Here is a 15,033-nt window from a genome sequence, read left to right on the forward strand (position 1 = left end):
AAGGGAACAGATGTCAAAGGCAAACAGTCTTTATTATGAGAAAGCAGTGTTATCTAGGAAAGTCACACGCTGGTTTCTTTCTAATAAAATGACAAAGCAGATTTCTTAAATAATTTACAAAGGGCAGAAATTGCTCTTGAACAGGCTACCCCTCCCGGCATACCCACAGCACTCTGCATCAAGCATATAAATAGGTACCTGTGAGCCCAGGGTCTTCAGCCTGGAAATATCTCCTGTGCCTTCCTCTGAGTCCCTGGTAGGGAAAGCAGGGATGAGAGTGGGGCCCTCAAGAGCCTTGGCACCGGAAACACAGATGGTGAGTGACTGTGGATGACTCCCCCAAAACCAGACACCTGGGTACATGGCTAAGAGCTCTCAAACACTGGATGCTAGCACTTCACGTTACAGATGAGGCAAATACAAAGCTCAAAGTCAGGTGTATCATGAGTTTCTAAGCTCAAGAGTCCCCTGGGAAAGCAGAAGGTACAATTCTCCCCACCTCTGCAAGACACTCTCCCCAAGACACTCTCAGGCTATGGCTGGCAGTCACCGATGGGTCCAGATGTGGCCAGAGCAGGGGGGCTCCAGGCCCCTTGTTAGTGAGGTCCTCATTAGCAGGGGCTCAGGGGTACTGATGACTCCTGGGGACTTCCTCCAGGAAGCGCATGGGGAAGCACAGACGTCCTTGGGTGTGAAGCCTTGGTGGTCAGACAGGGCTTGTTTCCTGCAAGACAGAGCTGCCTTTGTGGCCCTCACTGTGCTCCAGGTAGGAGAAGTGGGGATGCCTTTCCCTGCTCACTGCAGGGTGGGAGGTGCTGGAAGGCGGCTGTATCTACTCGGGGCCCTCAGCATGCTCAGTTAGTGATGGGGGTCAGTGAGGTTAGCTCTGACCTCCAGTAGCAGGCAGATACTACTGACTGCTGTGCCCATTAGGTCTGTGGGCTTTTTCTTTAACTTGCTCATGCGTAAGGTGGAGGAGGACATTGAGAAAGATCTCAGGAGGTGGGCATTACCTGCAGGCACTTCCTCAGCCATGAATGAGAGAGACGATGTCACCACTAGAGAGAAGGGGAGGGATGGATGCCACTGGGTGTGGTGGGCTCTGAGAGGGCCCTCCCAGTCTAGGCTAGACAAGATCAGACCCAGCCTTAGAGCCCATCATGGCCATTAAACAAGTGGAATGGGGAAACAGCCCTAAGTTAGGAGACATCCAGAACCGAGGCCCTGCCCCGAGGATGGGGTCATGAGCGGACAGACCAGGAACTCCATAGCAGTCATGTTACTTTTCCCAATTCCACAGGCAAGGAGGGCACAGAGGAGCCATGGAGAGTTCAGGAGGAAGGGTAGGCTTTTCAGGAATGGAACCAGCCACATGTGCGGTTCCAAGTGATGGACAAACGTGGGGGCCCAAGGCCCAGCAGACCACATACATTCAGGGTGCATCCTTTACCATCACCCCAGTCCAGGTTTTTATCTCTTCTTGAGTTTGAGATAAGGGACACTGAGGCCCAGAGAGGGGCAGAGACTGGCCAGGGTCACACAGCAGGTCAGAGCAAAACCGGCACCTGCCTGCACAGATAGCTGGAGGGGCCCTTCCGGCCATTTCACTTTGAAGCAAGGGATGCCAACTCACCTCTCCTCTGCCATGATGGCTTCATCTAGCTCTTGGGACAGCTTCTGAAGGTGCTGAATTCCCGCCCCCACAGGCTCCAGGTCACTGTCAGACTCACTGAATGAAAGAAAAACCCACACCAGTGACTAGTTGGAAGCCCCTGGCAGGGCTTATACCAGGGTCTGGTCTGTGGGCCTGGATGACCCTGGTGGGCTGGGCTTTACTCCAGGAAGTGACCTCAGAGCGAAGAACAGAGAGATCAAGATCCATGAGGCCGAGGTCATGGGCAAGGGGTTTTGCAGTTTCCCCACTTGGAAACTCAGCCTCAGCCCTCCAGGTAGTGTCAAAACTTGCTTTTGGGCTCACAGGAGGCTTGGGTGCGTGTGATTGTGTCAGAGCTCAGCTCAGCTCTTCCTTTAGACAGGGGAACTAAGGTCCTGAAGGATTGATTGTCTCAGGTCCCTCACTAGCTCTGGGGACAGAACCGGGTCACAACACAGATGTGGAGAGTATTTTTCAAGTGTTCACGAGCCTTATTTTAGCCTCCAGGTTTGCTCCGGCACTGTGCAAAGCCATTCGGTCACTTAAACACGCATCCTGGTGACCACCTGCCACGATGCAGGGGCAGCGGGTAGGTAGCCTTCCCTGGGAGCCCCGAGATGAACAGGAAGCTAGCTGCCAGGGTCTGTGGACTGGGATGAGCTTCGCCCTCTACCCCACGCCGGGCCAGTTTCTGGGCCTGAGAACTAGAAGATTCTACAGGGCAGGACAGCTTGATGGGTGGGGCAGAACATCCAGGCGATCTGGACCCCAGCCTTTATTCCTTGACTTCCTACAAGATGTCTCCCATGCTAATTAATAAACCCCTCCGGACCTCCATTTCCTTACCTGTCAAACGGGAAAAACAGAGCCTGCCTTAATCACAGCTCAAGGTTCCTATGAGACTAAAGAAAGATGCGAGCCCTCAAAGAAATGTGGGAAAAATCCGACAGCCCAAAGCTACTTGACAGCCTTAACTAGCACACTACGTTTCCCCCTGTAGCTCAGCTGGAAAGTTGAAATAAAACCCTTAGGAATCCAGTTGTTGTTTTGTTTTCTCTTTTTTTTTTTGAGATGGAGTATCACTCTGTCGCCCAGGCTGGATTGCAATGGTGTGATCTCAGCTCGCCGCAACCTCTGCCTCCCAGATTCAAGTGATGCACTTGCCTCAGCCTCCCAAGTAGCTGGGATTACAGGAGTGCACCATCACGCCTGGCTTATTTTATGTTTTTTTTTTTTTTGAGACGGAGTTTCGCTCTTGTTACCCAGGCTGGAGTGCAATGGCGCGATCTCGGCTCACCACAACCTCCGCCTCCTGGGTTCAGGCAATTCTCCTGCCTCAGCCTCCCGAGTAGCTGGGATTACAGGCGCGCGTCACCACGTCCAGCTAATTTTTTGTATTTTTAGTAGAGACGGGGTTTCACCATGTTGACCAGGCTGGTCTCCAACTCCTGACTTCAGGTGATCCGCCCGCCTCGGCCTCCCAAAGTACTGGGATGACAGGTGTGAGCCACCGTGCCCAGTGGCTCACTTTCTAAAGAACAAATACTTGCGCTGGATCTCTGCTAAAGCAGGACACTCATTTAACAATAAGAATAATAATTACATTCTGTGACTCCACTCCCCGAGGGTGCCTCGGGGCCCAGTTAGTGTCTAGGAGGTCAGAGAGCAGGGATTGTGCCCAGGCTAAAAGGCCACCAGCCCTAGGGTGAGGAACTGTCCTACTTGCCTGGGAGAGCAGAGGGGCTCTGTAGAGGAGTAGGGGCTCCGGAAGGCTGCCTCCCGCCTTGACCGCCGTAATGGGTGGACACATGAGCCCATCCGGGCAGAGATGCAGTGATGCTCCTTCTCCCAGGGGTCTGTGGGTGAGTGGGCAGGGGCAGCTCCAGACAGCCGAGTGCTCTTCTGGCTCAGGCTGTGAGTTGGGGATCCACTGCCCTTCTGTGCCCCTCTCTTCCTCCTGGCCTTCACCTGGTTCTCCACCAGCCACTTGGTGCCACTTTGGCAGGACTCCTGGATTCTCTGGAACAGGCAAATGGAAAGGTTAGCACAGACAAAACCAAGGGTGAGGCTGGGCGCTGTGGCTCATGCCTTTAATCCCAGCACTTTGGGAGGCCAAGGCGGGCAGATCACCTGAGGTCAGGAGTTGGAAACCAGCCTGGCCAATATGGTAAAACACCATCTCTACTAAAAATATAAAAAAATTAGCTGGGCATGTTGGTGGGCACCTGTAATCCCAGAATCCCTTGAACCCAGGAGGCAGAGGTTGCAGTGTTGCAGTGAACTGAGATCACGGCACTGCACTCCAAAAAACAAGGGTGAGCTACCACCACCCCTAGACCCACCAAGTGTCCCGTAAATACAGGCTGCTGTTAGTCTCCAGGGTGAGGGATGTGAATGTCTCCTCGTGGAATGAGTCCCCCGCAGGGACTCAGCTCAGAGCTTCTGGATATGACAGCAGCAGTCAGCAGCAGGATGACCCCCTTCTAGTGCATGGAGCCTGTTTGTCTAACTCTGCTTCCAGACACAGATTGACCCAATGACTGTAGGGGAGGGCCCCAGAGAAGAGCAGGCCAGCCTGCCTACCACCCCCGGCATACCAGGAGAGCATTTGGTGGATCACGCAGATAGCAGATCAAGACCAGCCTGGCTAACACGGTGAAACCCCATCTCTACTAAAAATACAAAAAAATTAGCCAGGAGTGGTGGCACACGTCTGTAATCCCAGCAACTCGGGAGGCTGAGGCAGGAGGATCACTTGAACCCGGGAGGCGGAGGTTGCCGAGATCATGCCACTGCACTCCAGACTGGGCAACAGAGCGGGACTTCATCTCAAAAAATAAAAAAATAGTTTCCAAACAAGGACTAACATTTGGCTCAGAGAGCTCTCTGCAGAGGGTCTGGAAACAGCCACCCTCTCCCCTCGTCTTCAGAATTCCCAATGAGACACCGAGGAGAAATCTCTGCAGTCTCCAGTCCTCTCACTGAAGGTCTATTCATCCTAACAGCTTCTGTCCTTCTTAAGTGACCCCTCTACACCTCCAGCTCTGGGTTGAAAGATGCATCCCTTAAAGGGCCTGTAGACACTTACATCTAATATAAGGATGTTTTCCTGCCAGCACCTCTCATTTCACGGCATATCCCCTCTAATCAACCTTCTAGGCAGTTCCTGAAGTTTATTCCCTGCAAGTCCAGACCCTTAGGCCCCTTCAGGAGCTTCTCTGCTTCCATTCCCTTCTCCATTATGTAGCTAAAGGGCAAATTCTAATATGCTAATTAGACCAGACTTTCCATTGTTTTAGAATCCTGTGGACTCCTGATTACTCCCAGGAGAGCCTAAGCGCCTTCATAACCTTTCTCCCTGCTCTACCTTGCCCTGTGTCCTTTGCTTATTCCCAAACTAAAATTCTGGCTTTCCTCAGGGGTCCACGGCCTAGTGGGCAATCTTGTTTTCCCTCAGCTCCAGGCCTAAACTTGCACTGTTTCCCCTGCCTTAAACACCCCTTGACCTTTGCTTCCCTGGGTGAACCCTGGAGTCACCTCTTCTGGGAAGCCTTCACTGACTAAGCTTTCATTTGGTGAGCCCTCGCTATTGGCCACTTGCTTGCAATTTCCTATCACGTATAGCTCTCATCACCTGGTAGTGTGAGCATCTGTTTCCTCCAAGACATGCTTTCATTCATTCATTCAACTATTTGTCGAGCACCTGTACATGCCAGGAACTATTTGAGGTGCTGGGGAAACAGCAGTGAACTAACCCAAGTCCCTGTCTTCATGGAGTCTATATTCTTGGAGGCTCTTGGAAGGCAGGAACTGTCTGGTACCAAGGAAACCCTTCATAAAAAAGATGGTTAGTATTGTTGGTATTACCTGGGACATGGCACCCAAGGCACTCTTAGCTGAGCGAGCTGCTGCCTGGAGGCCCTGCTGCCCTGGCTCTGGGGTTTCCAGGCGTTTCCAGGAGGGGCCTGGGCGGAGGTTGAGGTTGACGGCTTTCAGGGGCAGCCTCCTTTGGAACTGTCTGCACAGGGACCCCAGGGCCCTGGAGGAGGTCTCCTGATGGCTGGCCACAGGCTGCAGCTCCTTGCTGTCCTCCAGCTGCTCCTGGTGCCGGAGGGATCTCCGGCGCACGGAGGTCCCCATGCTCTGCCACCGAGAAGCCATCTGCCTGGCCAAGTCTTTTCTGCCCACTACACCCTGGGGAGGAGGGCAAAAAGCAGGTCAGCAAGGCATTCCCCATCCCCATTCCCAGGCCCCACAGAGACCCTGGGCACAGGGGAGGAGATGGAATGCAGCAGGGTGGTGGGGGAGTTGGCAAGTGTGGGTGCAGAAAGGAAGATGATTCCTGGAAGAGGGGTCTCGGGTCAGCAGCATTTCTGCTGTCCCGCACTTCAAGTTTCCAAAACAGCTGTCTTTTCATCACAACCTCCTTCCTCTCTCTGCCTCAGGCGAGGAGGGGAGGCAAGATCAGGACACTCCAGAACCAAGCCTCAGCGCTGGGCCCAGGACACGATTACCATCTCCTTCACCAGCTCGGCTAGACCCAACGCACCCCTGCCCAGACCCCGGCCTTCCCACCAGACGGCCCCCAGACCCATTCCGATCCGACGCTTGAGGTACCCAGACGCACCCCCACGCTATGCATGTCCGAACCCGAGGCCCTCCTGCTCTGAGCAGAAGCCCCACCATGGTCCCGCCCGCACTCACCCGACACCAACGCTGATCACACCCGAGCACAGCTGCTTCTCGCTCACTACAGCCGATTTGAAACTCTGCGCGGCTCCGCCCCGGCCCGTCCTCACAGCTGATTGGCTCCGTTCCCGGCCCCGCCGCCGAGCCGGGCATCCGATTGGCTCCCTCTCTCGTGGCTGCAGATGCTGCGCTCGGATTGGTCCCGGCGTCCCCATTCATTGCTCCGGCCCCCGCCGGGCCTCCTGCCTCGTGGCTCCTGGCTTTGTATCCTGAGCCCACGCCGCGCCGCCGCCCTCGCGGGCCCAGCCCCCGCCCCCGTCGATCGCACGCCGGATCCCCTCCCTGGAGCGCGCACAAGTCCGGGCTGCTGTGACTCATGGGGTGGAGGCGGAGGTCCAGCCACCGAGACCTCCTGGCTCAGGCTCTAGGCCCCGCAGCCGACGGGGACCCCCGCCCATCCCGCTAAGGGGCCTGACTTTTCCTTGTTGCTCAGTAGTTCTTTCAGAAAGAGCCAGGGGCTGGCAGTGCGGAGCCCTGGGTTTTCCAGAGACGTTTTCTTTCAAATTTCCCTCCTGATCCTCCCTTCCTGTGACAAGACACGGCCCCTCTCTGAGTTCCCCATACTCGCCGTCCACACTCCGCCCCCCTAGAAAACCGTCCTGGAAGTGGGGATAGACCAGAGGGTACCCGTCTGCCCTCCTTCCGCCCACCCCGGCTCCCTGCCCCCGCCTTGCCCCACGCATCCCTCCCTCCCTCCAGCAGAATGCCTGCCTCTCCTCTCCTTAGCTCCAAACAAAATAAGCCATTATAAAGCTCTCCAACTCATCCTTCTCCTTTCGGTGACCTCAAAGCAGCGCTGCCCACTCCCCCGGTTGGTTTCTTTGTTGCTTCTACAGCACAAGAGCCTGAGATGATGGTTCCTTGAGTCTCTGTCTTCAACCCTCTTCATTTCTGGGTGGTCTCACCCACTTTGGCCTCAGTAATTTCCCCCCAAAGGATGATGATAAGGATGATGTGTATATGACACTTAGTATGCACAGGTCCTGGTGTTTCAAACAGTTTATTAACTCATCTGACCCTCGGCTATGGTTTGGCTATGTACCTCAAATTTCAAATGTTGGAAATATAATGCCAAAATTCATATATGGGTGGCATTTTTTAGACATATAAATTGTTACTTATTCAAATTATACAGCACTGAAAAATAAGTGAATTGTAACCAGATCACTCCTATTTAGCTGCAACTTTGTATCTTTTAAAAAATCTCTCTTATTCCTTCCACCCACTTGCTATTACCAACTTAGGTGAATATCAGAAATAATCATGTTAGATTAAAAAAAAAAAAAGCAATATGCAAGCAGAGTATGACACCCTGTAAGTTCAAAAGCAGAAAACTAAACAATATGGTTTAGGAATATACAGACACATTTGTGGACAAAGCTATTATGGAAAGCAAAGGAATTGTAAGCACCAAAATAAAATAGGTAGTCATTTTTGGAAGGGTGACAGGAGAAGAGGATGTATTGAGGAAAGGGCTCAAAGGACTTCAAAGGTAATGTTCCATTTTGTAGGCTGGGTGGTAGCCACATGGATGTTTACTTTCTTCTTTTTTACCCCCTTTTAGACAGGATCTTGCTCTGCTGTCCAGGATGGTGTGCAGTGGTGCAATCATGGCTCACTGCAGTCTCAAACTCCTGGGCTCAAGCAGCCCTCCTGCCTTGGCCTCCCAGAGTGCTGGGATTTCAAGCATGAGCCACCTTGCCCAGCCTTTATTATTCTGTAAATCATATATGTATATAATTTTATATGTATCACTTTATATATATGTGTATACACATACCTGTACATATAGTATTTTGTAAGTATGAGCTACTTTGTAATTTTCTTTAAAAATTTTTAAAAAATTGACAAGTAGTAATTAAACATTTATGGGGCACATAGTGATGTTTTGATATTTGTAGAGTGATCAGATCTGGGTAGCTGGCATATTCATCATCTCAAACATTATCATTTTTCTGTGTTGGGAACAGTCAATATCTTCCTTTTAGCTATTTGAAACTATGTATTATTGTTCACTCTAGTCATCTGACTAGATGACTCTAGTCATCCCACTGTGCTATAGAATACTAAGCTTATTACTCCTATTTAGCTGTAACTTTGTATCTTTTAACAAATCTCTCCTATGCCTTCCTTCCACCTGCCATTCCCAACGTTTAGTATGTTAATGAGGTGAGGCCTTTGAGAGGTAATTAGCATTAGATAAGAGCAAACAGAGGCTGGGGAGGTGGTGGCTCAAGCCTGTAATTTCCGCACTTTGGGAGGCCAAGGCTTGTGGGTCACTTGAGGTCAGGAGTTCGAGACTAGCTTGGCCAACATGGTGAAACCCTGTCTCTACTAATAATACAGAAAAATTAGCTGGGTGTGGTGGTGCATGCCTGTAATCTCAGTTAATCTCAGTTACTCGGGGAGGGGGGCGCTGAAGCAGGAGAATCACTTGAACCTGGGAGGCAGAGGCTGCAGTGAGCCAAGACCACACCATTGTACTCCAGCCTGGGTGACAAGGGCAAAAACTCCATCTCAAAAAAAAAAAAAAGTCAAACAAGGTGGGGCCCCCCCATGACAGTACTGGTAGCTTTAAAAGAAGAGGAAGGGTGACCTGGGCTGACAGGCACACTTTTGCCCTCTAACCACGCAATGCCTTCTGCCATGTTATGTATGGCACAGCAAGAAGGCCCTTACCAGATGCCGACCAGATGCCAGTGCTATGCTCTTGGACTTCCCATCCTCCACACCATAAGCTAAATAAGTGTCTTTCCTTTATAAATCATGCAGTCTGCGGTATTCAGTTATAGCAACAGAAAATGGACTAACACCCTCATTGTACTTACACTTGATGAGGAAACTGAGAATAGAGAATTTGATTGGGCCCAAATTTCACTCAGTTAGTCTACACCAGGGCCAAGGATTCAAACTTCATCAGTCTAGGACTAGGATGTCTGTGCCTAACCACCATACCACACTGCCCTTTCTCAGCCCCTCATACCTCCAACCCCAGCTTGGGCCTCTCATCTGACATGTATAGCCAACTACCTCCTGGGTCTCATCTCCTCTTGGGTGCTGCAGGCATCTTAGATCTACATACCCTAGATAAAGTCACCCTGGGATCCTCGGCTCTCCTCCTCCTCCTCCATATTCCCTCTCTCGTGTCTTTCCAAATTGTATCAAATAGGTGCCTGTAATCGATTAAGCACTGTGCTAAAAAATGGGCCACAAAGGTCAACAAAGTAGATGCATTTCTTACCCTCACAGAGCTCAGATCTAGTGTGTGGGGAGATACAGACACGAATGGATCAAATAAACAGTAGTCAATTAATGAAAGAACTATGCAAAACTTATGATATTTAAAGCTGAGACCAAGAGAATGAGTTAACCAGGCAAAGTGTGTGTGTGTGTGTGTGTGTGTGTGTGTGTGTGTGTTCTTTTTTATTTTTATTTTTTATTTATTTTTATTTATTTATTTATTTTTTGTATGTGTTCTTCTTGATTGAGAGAACAGCATGTTTAAGGAATAAACATTCAGTGTAAGAGACCCAGCACATGCACACACGTGAACTGAAACAAAAGTTTAATGATACAATACTTGACAATGTGTGATATGTTCTGAGATTTTATTTTCTATTTCATAAAAAATAAAAAAATAACCTTGATGGTTACAACCCACTACATTTATTTTACAAGGGTCACTAATGGGGTATGGGTTGTGGTTTGCAAAATACTGCTCTAGTCTGCCTGTTCACTTTGTTACTACAGTGAAGTTGTTTATCAAGAGTCAGAAATGCTTGCTTTCAAACCTGTTTACAACAGTTGCATTTGTTACTGTAATTAAGGAGTTTAATGTCTTTTACCAAGGAAATACAAGGGGTAAGAGTTGTTGTTTCTGTGAGAACTAGGTTGAAAGTGTAGGGAAGACTCCATGAAGGTGAAACACTTAGAAACATGCAAAGTCTCTTGAACTGGAGTGTCTTATCACAATTGTCTCTCCAGTGCCTGTCATGTCACAGGCATCCGTAATAATAGCTGATTTTTTTGAGTCCTCACCATGTGTCAGACGCTCTGCTAAGTGCATTTATTTTCTCTCTTCTTTCTTAATCCTCAAGCAATTCTATGAAGTAGGTACTATTTTTATTTCCATTACAGGTGACAAAAGTGAGGTGCAGCTAGGTGAAATATCTGGTCCAAGATTGTGTGGAATATCAGGACTGGAGCGTAAATCCAGTGTCTGACTTCAAATCCTGAATTCTTACCCTTAGATGACATAGCTTCATTGAGTATCTGGGATGAAACAATGAATGCATGCGTGCATAAAGACACCCTCCCTGCTTGGAGCTTTCCACCCTCTTCCCTCACTCAGAATGGTAACTGGCAGGCCAGGTTAATGAAGAGCAGTCTCCATGGCAACAAGTAAAGGGGGAAGAAACATTTTCTTCTGAATGAGAAGCTTTTCCCTTTTGCCTTCCATGGAGTAGTGACTGGAGGGAGGGAAGGAGGCTGTACTCAGGGGAAGCAGGCTCCTAGTCCAGACGTTGGTACAGGGGTTTCTGTTCTTGATAAGGAGAAAAATTAATCACTTGTTCCTAGCAGAGGCTTAATCCAGCATCACCCTTGCCTCTGTTGGGGACAGGGATGAAGGAGGAGCTCCAGCCCTGCTCTCCAGGGGCTCTTTGTCCAAAAGCAAAGATTCCACCAGTTTCCTTGACTTCTTGGAACTGTCAATTTGGTGGAAGACATAGAAATTAAACACATCATTGTAAACAGTTACAATTGTGGAAAATACCATGAATGTGAAGTGCTAGGGAGAATTGAGAGGGCATAAGGGAGATGGAGAAAGTGACTGGAGCTGGAGGTCAGGGTCGTCTTCGCTGAATGTGTGGTGTTTTAAGTGAAGAGCTAGTGGGCCACTGTTGGGAGTCTGGAGCATTGTCAAGTGTTAGGACTGGGGAAAGCCTGGGCAAAAAGGGTTGGGCTGAGATCAGGGGCTGAGGGTACGGGATAGGGTGGCAAGAGACAGGGTCTGTAGGCCAGAGAGGGAGTTTAAAATTTGTGCTGAAGGTGGTAGTAACTTTTTTCTGAATTTTAAGAGGGCCGTAGATTACTGGAGTGGCATGTTAATAAAGTCCATGAGGAGACTGGTTTTGGAGCTGCTTTTTTTTTTTTGTTGTTGTTGTTGTTGTTTAGATGGAGTTTTGCTCTTATTGCCCAGGCCAGAGTGCAATGGCATGATCTCGGCTCATTTGTTGGAAACTGAATCCTCATTCATATGTGGATGACATTATGGGTGGGGTCTTTGGAGGGTAATTAGGATGAAATAACATCATCAGGGTAGGGCCCATGATAGGATTGGTGGCTTTACAAGAAGAGGTAGAGAGACCTGAGCCATTGTGCATGCTCTTGTCCTCTCACTGTGTGATGCCTCCCACTGTGCTATGATGCAGTAAGAAGGTCCTCACCAGATGCCAACACCATGCTCTTGGATTTCGCAGCCTCCAGAACCATGAGCTACATAAATGTCTTTTTAAAAAAAAAAAATAAATTATGCAGTCTGTGGTGTTCAGTTATAATAACAAAAAATGAATTAAGACTGGGGCCAAAGGGTTTCTGGAGCATCAGTCTGAACCCTGTGGCCCAAGCCCAGGCACAGACCTGGAGTGAATCCTCATTCTTCTCAGCAGGGAAATTAACCCCCCTGGCATCAGCTTCAACATCCCCTTTTCTTCTCTCCCCCACCTCCCCTGGTCAACCACAGGCTACGACTGTCAGTTCCACTCTTTTAACATCTCTGCCTTGTGTGTGTGCCCTTTGACCCTCTACAAAGGGAAGCAACTGAAACAGTGGGAGAGTCTTAAGAAGGTGAGAAGAGACGCGACTGGATCTTTTTCTCCCACTGCGAATTATATCACCAATAGAAAACTGCCTAAGACAAAATCTAGTGCAGTGAATACAGTGAGTTCTTAATGTTGTCAACAGATGTTTGAAAACCGACTTTAAATGAAATTACCTATAAGGAAACCACATTTTTTTTCTCATCAACATTATAACGAAATGATGACGTTGATTGAAATGATGTTATTTGAAGACCTGGTGTATGTCCTTTCACTTCCAACTGCAGTTTGCAAGAACCTAAAAGGATATTAAGTGAGAACTTACTGTACTTATAAAGCCAACACCCATGAAACCATCACCTAGGTCAAGGGTGAACATTGCCAGTATCCCAGAAGCAGACACTTGACACCTGCAAGTGACAAGTGTGTTCTCCCTCTCTCCTTAGATTTTTTTTTTTTTTTAGATGAGGGAGCCTCCCTCTGTTGTCAGGCTGGAGTGCAGTGGGGAGATCTCAGCTCACTGCACCCTCTGCCCCTCAGGGTTCAAGCGATTCCCCTGCCTCAGCCTCCCGAGTGGCTGGTATTATAGGCGCATGCCACCACACCTGGCTAATTTTTGTATTTTTAGTAGAGGCAGGGTTTCACCATGTTGGCCAGGATGGTCTCAATCTCCTAAACTTGTGATCCTCCTGCCTTGGCCTCCCAAAGTGCTGGGATTACAGGTGTGAGCCACCTGGGCTGGCCATTCCTTAAACTTTAGGGTTATCACTTTTATTTTCCTTTGTAGTTTTGATACGGCTCTGATGACTGGAGGAACTCCAGGGTTCTTGGTCTTGCACCAATAGGATTAACGACACGAGCACACATGCAATGGTTTTAAGGAGCAAAAAGTTTAATAGGCAAGAAAGAAAGAAGGAAGAAGAAAATAGCTCCACCATACAGAGACAAAAGGAGGGGGAATTTGAACAAAGAGAAAACCCGGTTTGGCGAAAAGTGGCTGCTTATTTGAGGAGGCAGGAGGAGGTGGTATCTGGTTTCCATAGGGCCCAGGGGATTAGTTTGACTAGGTGTGTCATTTACATAGTCCGAAAAAAACCTGGCCCTCCCACCTTAGCTCTTTAATATGCAAATGCAGGTCACCAGGATGTTCTGAACTCATGGTGTTATCTGGAGGTGGCCATGACACTTGGTACACCTGGTGACAAGGAATAGACAGTGGGAATCACCATATGAGTGAACCCAATTTCTAATGGCTGGTATTTGCATATCAAGGCTTGCCAGCCTGGATCTTTAAGCAGCCTTTTTCTGTCAGAAAAGAGATGGTGGCAGGGTAGGTGGCTCACGCCTGTAAGCCCAGCACTTTGGGAGGCTGAGGCAGGTGGATCACGAGGTCAGGAGTTTGAAACCAACCTGGCCAATATGGTGAAACCCTGTCTCTACTAAAAATACAAAAATTAGTCAGGCCATGGTGGCGTGCACCTGTAATCCCAGCTACTCGGGAGACTGAGGCAGGAGATTCCTTGAACCCAGGAAGCAGAGGTTGCAGTGAGCCACGATCATGTCACTGCACTCCAGCCTGGGTGACAGAGTAAGACTCTGTCTCAAAAAAAGAAAAGAAAAGAAAAGAGATGGTTTAGAGGGTTGTTTTTAATTGCAGGGAAATTTCCTTGGAGAACCTTTGCCCTTACTGTCTGCCTAAAAATTATTTCTGAATAACTCCTATATTACTTTTCCTAAGTATCCGTTTTACCTATGCATGCAGACCTTTCTAGGTTGCCGTGTCGCTGGAGAAAGGATGGAAGAGAGGAGGGGAAGGTTTTCTGCAGCCTACCACCTTCCAGGGATGGAGACTGGACCCTTGGGGGTCTGGCCAGGGTTCCCTGGCCTTGACCAGTTGGCCCAGGTTTGGTCTACTCTATGCCAATGACTCCTCATGGGAGGCAAGACTTTCAGGGGTGCTGGATTTCAGGGTCCCATTCACTGCTGCCAGCCTCTCAACCTCCCTTGGGAGGGAGGCAGCAGAGGTCAATTTTTCCATTTCAATTGGGAAAATGCAGTTAGAGTAAATGAGAGACACCCAAGGCCACAAGGTCAGTAAATAGGAAAGGTTTAGCCCTTTGAACTCAGCTGTATCTGACTCAATCCAGTCCTCCTCCTTCTTCTCCTTTCTTCTTCCTTCTTCTCCTTGTTTTTTTTTTTTTTTTTTTTTTTAGACACAGTCTCATTCTATCGCCCAGGCTGGAGTGCAGTGTGGTGGTGTGATCTCAGCTCAGAGCAACCTTCATCTTCTGGGCTCAAGCAATTCTCCTGCCTCTGACTCCCAAGTAGCTGGGATTATAGGCACCTGCCATCAGTCCTGGCTAATTTTTGTATTTTTAGTGGAGACGGGGTTTCACCATGTTGGCCAGGGTGGACTTGAACTCCTGACCTCAGGTGATCCACCACAGCTCCCAAAGTGCTGGGATTACAGCCATGAGCCACCACACCTGGCATAGTCTAGTGTTTTTCTCTCTCCCTGTAGCAGGGTCCCTTCCCTCTGCAACAAGTGAGCCTGGTGTCAGGAAGAGAACGGTTTTGCAGAGCTGAGTCCACCACCCTCAGGGTGTGGAGGCGAAGGAGCTTGAACTGGCCACACGATGGTGCCAAACACCAAGTCTTAGCATTTTTGTTTGGCAGTCTGGAAGGGCGTGGGGGATGCCCTGAATGCACTCTGCCTGGTTCCCAGAGCACAGGGCTAAGACCCTCCAAAGAGGAGGAAATACGCACCCTCCTGCAGCCAGACCTTGCAGGGGAGGCAGGAGCGGGGCTGGG

At 49.4% G+C, this 15,033-nt stretch overlaps 1 protein-coding gene across 1 annotated transcript; it reads right to left on the bottom strand.

Moving 5' to 3' along the window:
- Positions 1 to 13: 13 nt before the first annotated feature.
- On the bottom strand, positions 14 to 6,427 carry PIMREG (PICALM interacting mitotic regulator). Its single transcript, XM_032280147.1, has 6 exons — positions 6,359 to 6,427; positions 5,522 to 5,848; positions 3,381 to 3,673; positions 1,634 to 1,729; positions 1,014 to 1,058; positions 14 to 724 (listed from the first exon to the last, which is right to left on the bottom strand). The coding sequence occupies exons 2-5, from the start codon at positions 5,813 to 5,815 to the stop codon at positions 1,028 to 1,030; spliced, it is 714 nt and encodes a 237-aa protein (XP_032136038.1). The 5' UTR covers positions 5,816 to 5,848; positions 6,359 to 6,427; the 3' UTR covers positions 14 to 724; positions 1,014 to 1,027.
- Positions 6,428 to 15,033: the final 8,606 nt, after the last annotated feature.

This window comes from Sapajus apella, unplaced genomic scaffold, assembly GCF_009761245.1.
Source record: "Sapajus apella isolate SASKATOON/1434 unplaced genomic scaffold, GSC_monkey_1.0 scaffold12, whole genome shotgun sequence".
Classification (NCBI taxonomy): domain Eukaryota; kingdom Metazoa; phylum Chordata; class Mammalia; order Primates; family Cebidae; genus Sapajus; species Sapajus apella.

Coding starts and splice junctions, on each gene's coding strand:
- PIMREG (XM_032280147.1), bottom strand. CDS start 5,815: ATGGCTTCTCGGTGGCAGAGCATGGGGACCTCCGTGCGCCGGAGATCC. Junction 1,730..3,380: donor GAGCCCCTCTGCTCTCCCAG/GCAAGTAGGACA, acceptor TCTTTCATTCAG/TGAGTCTGACAGTGACCTGG. Junction 1,059..1,633: donor GCCATCATGGCAGAGGAGAG/GTGAGTTGGCAT, acceptor CCTTCTCTCTAG/TGGTGACATCGTCTCTCTCA.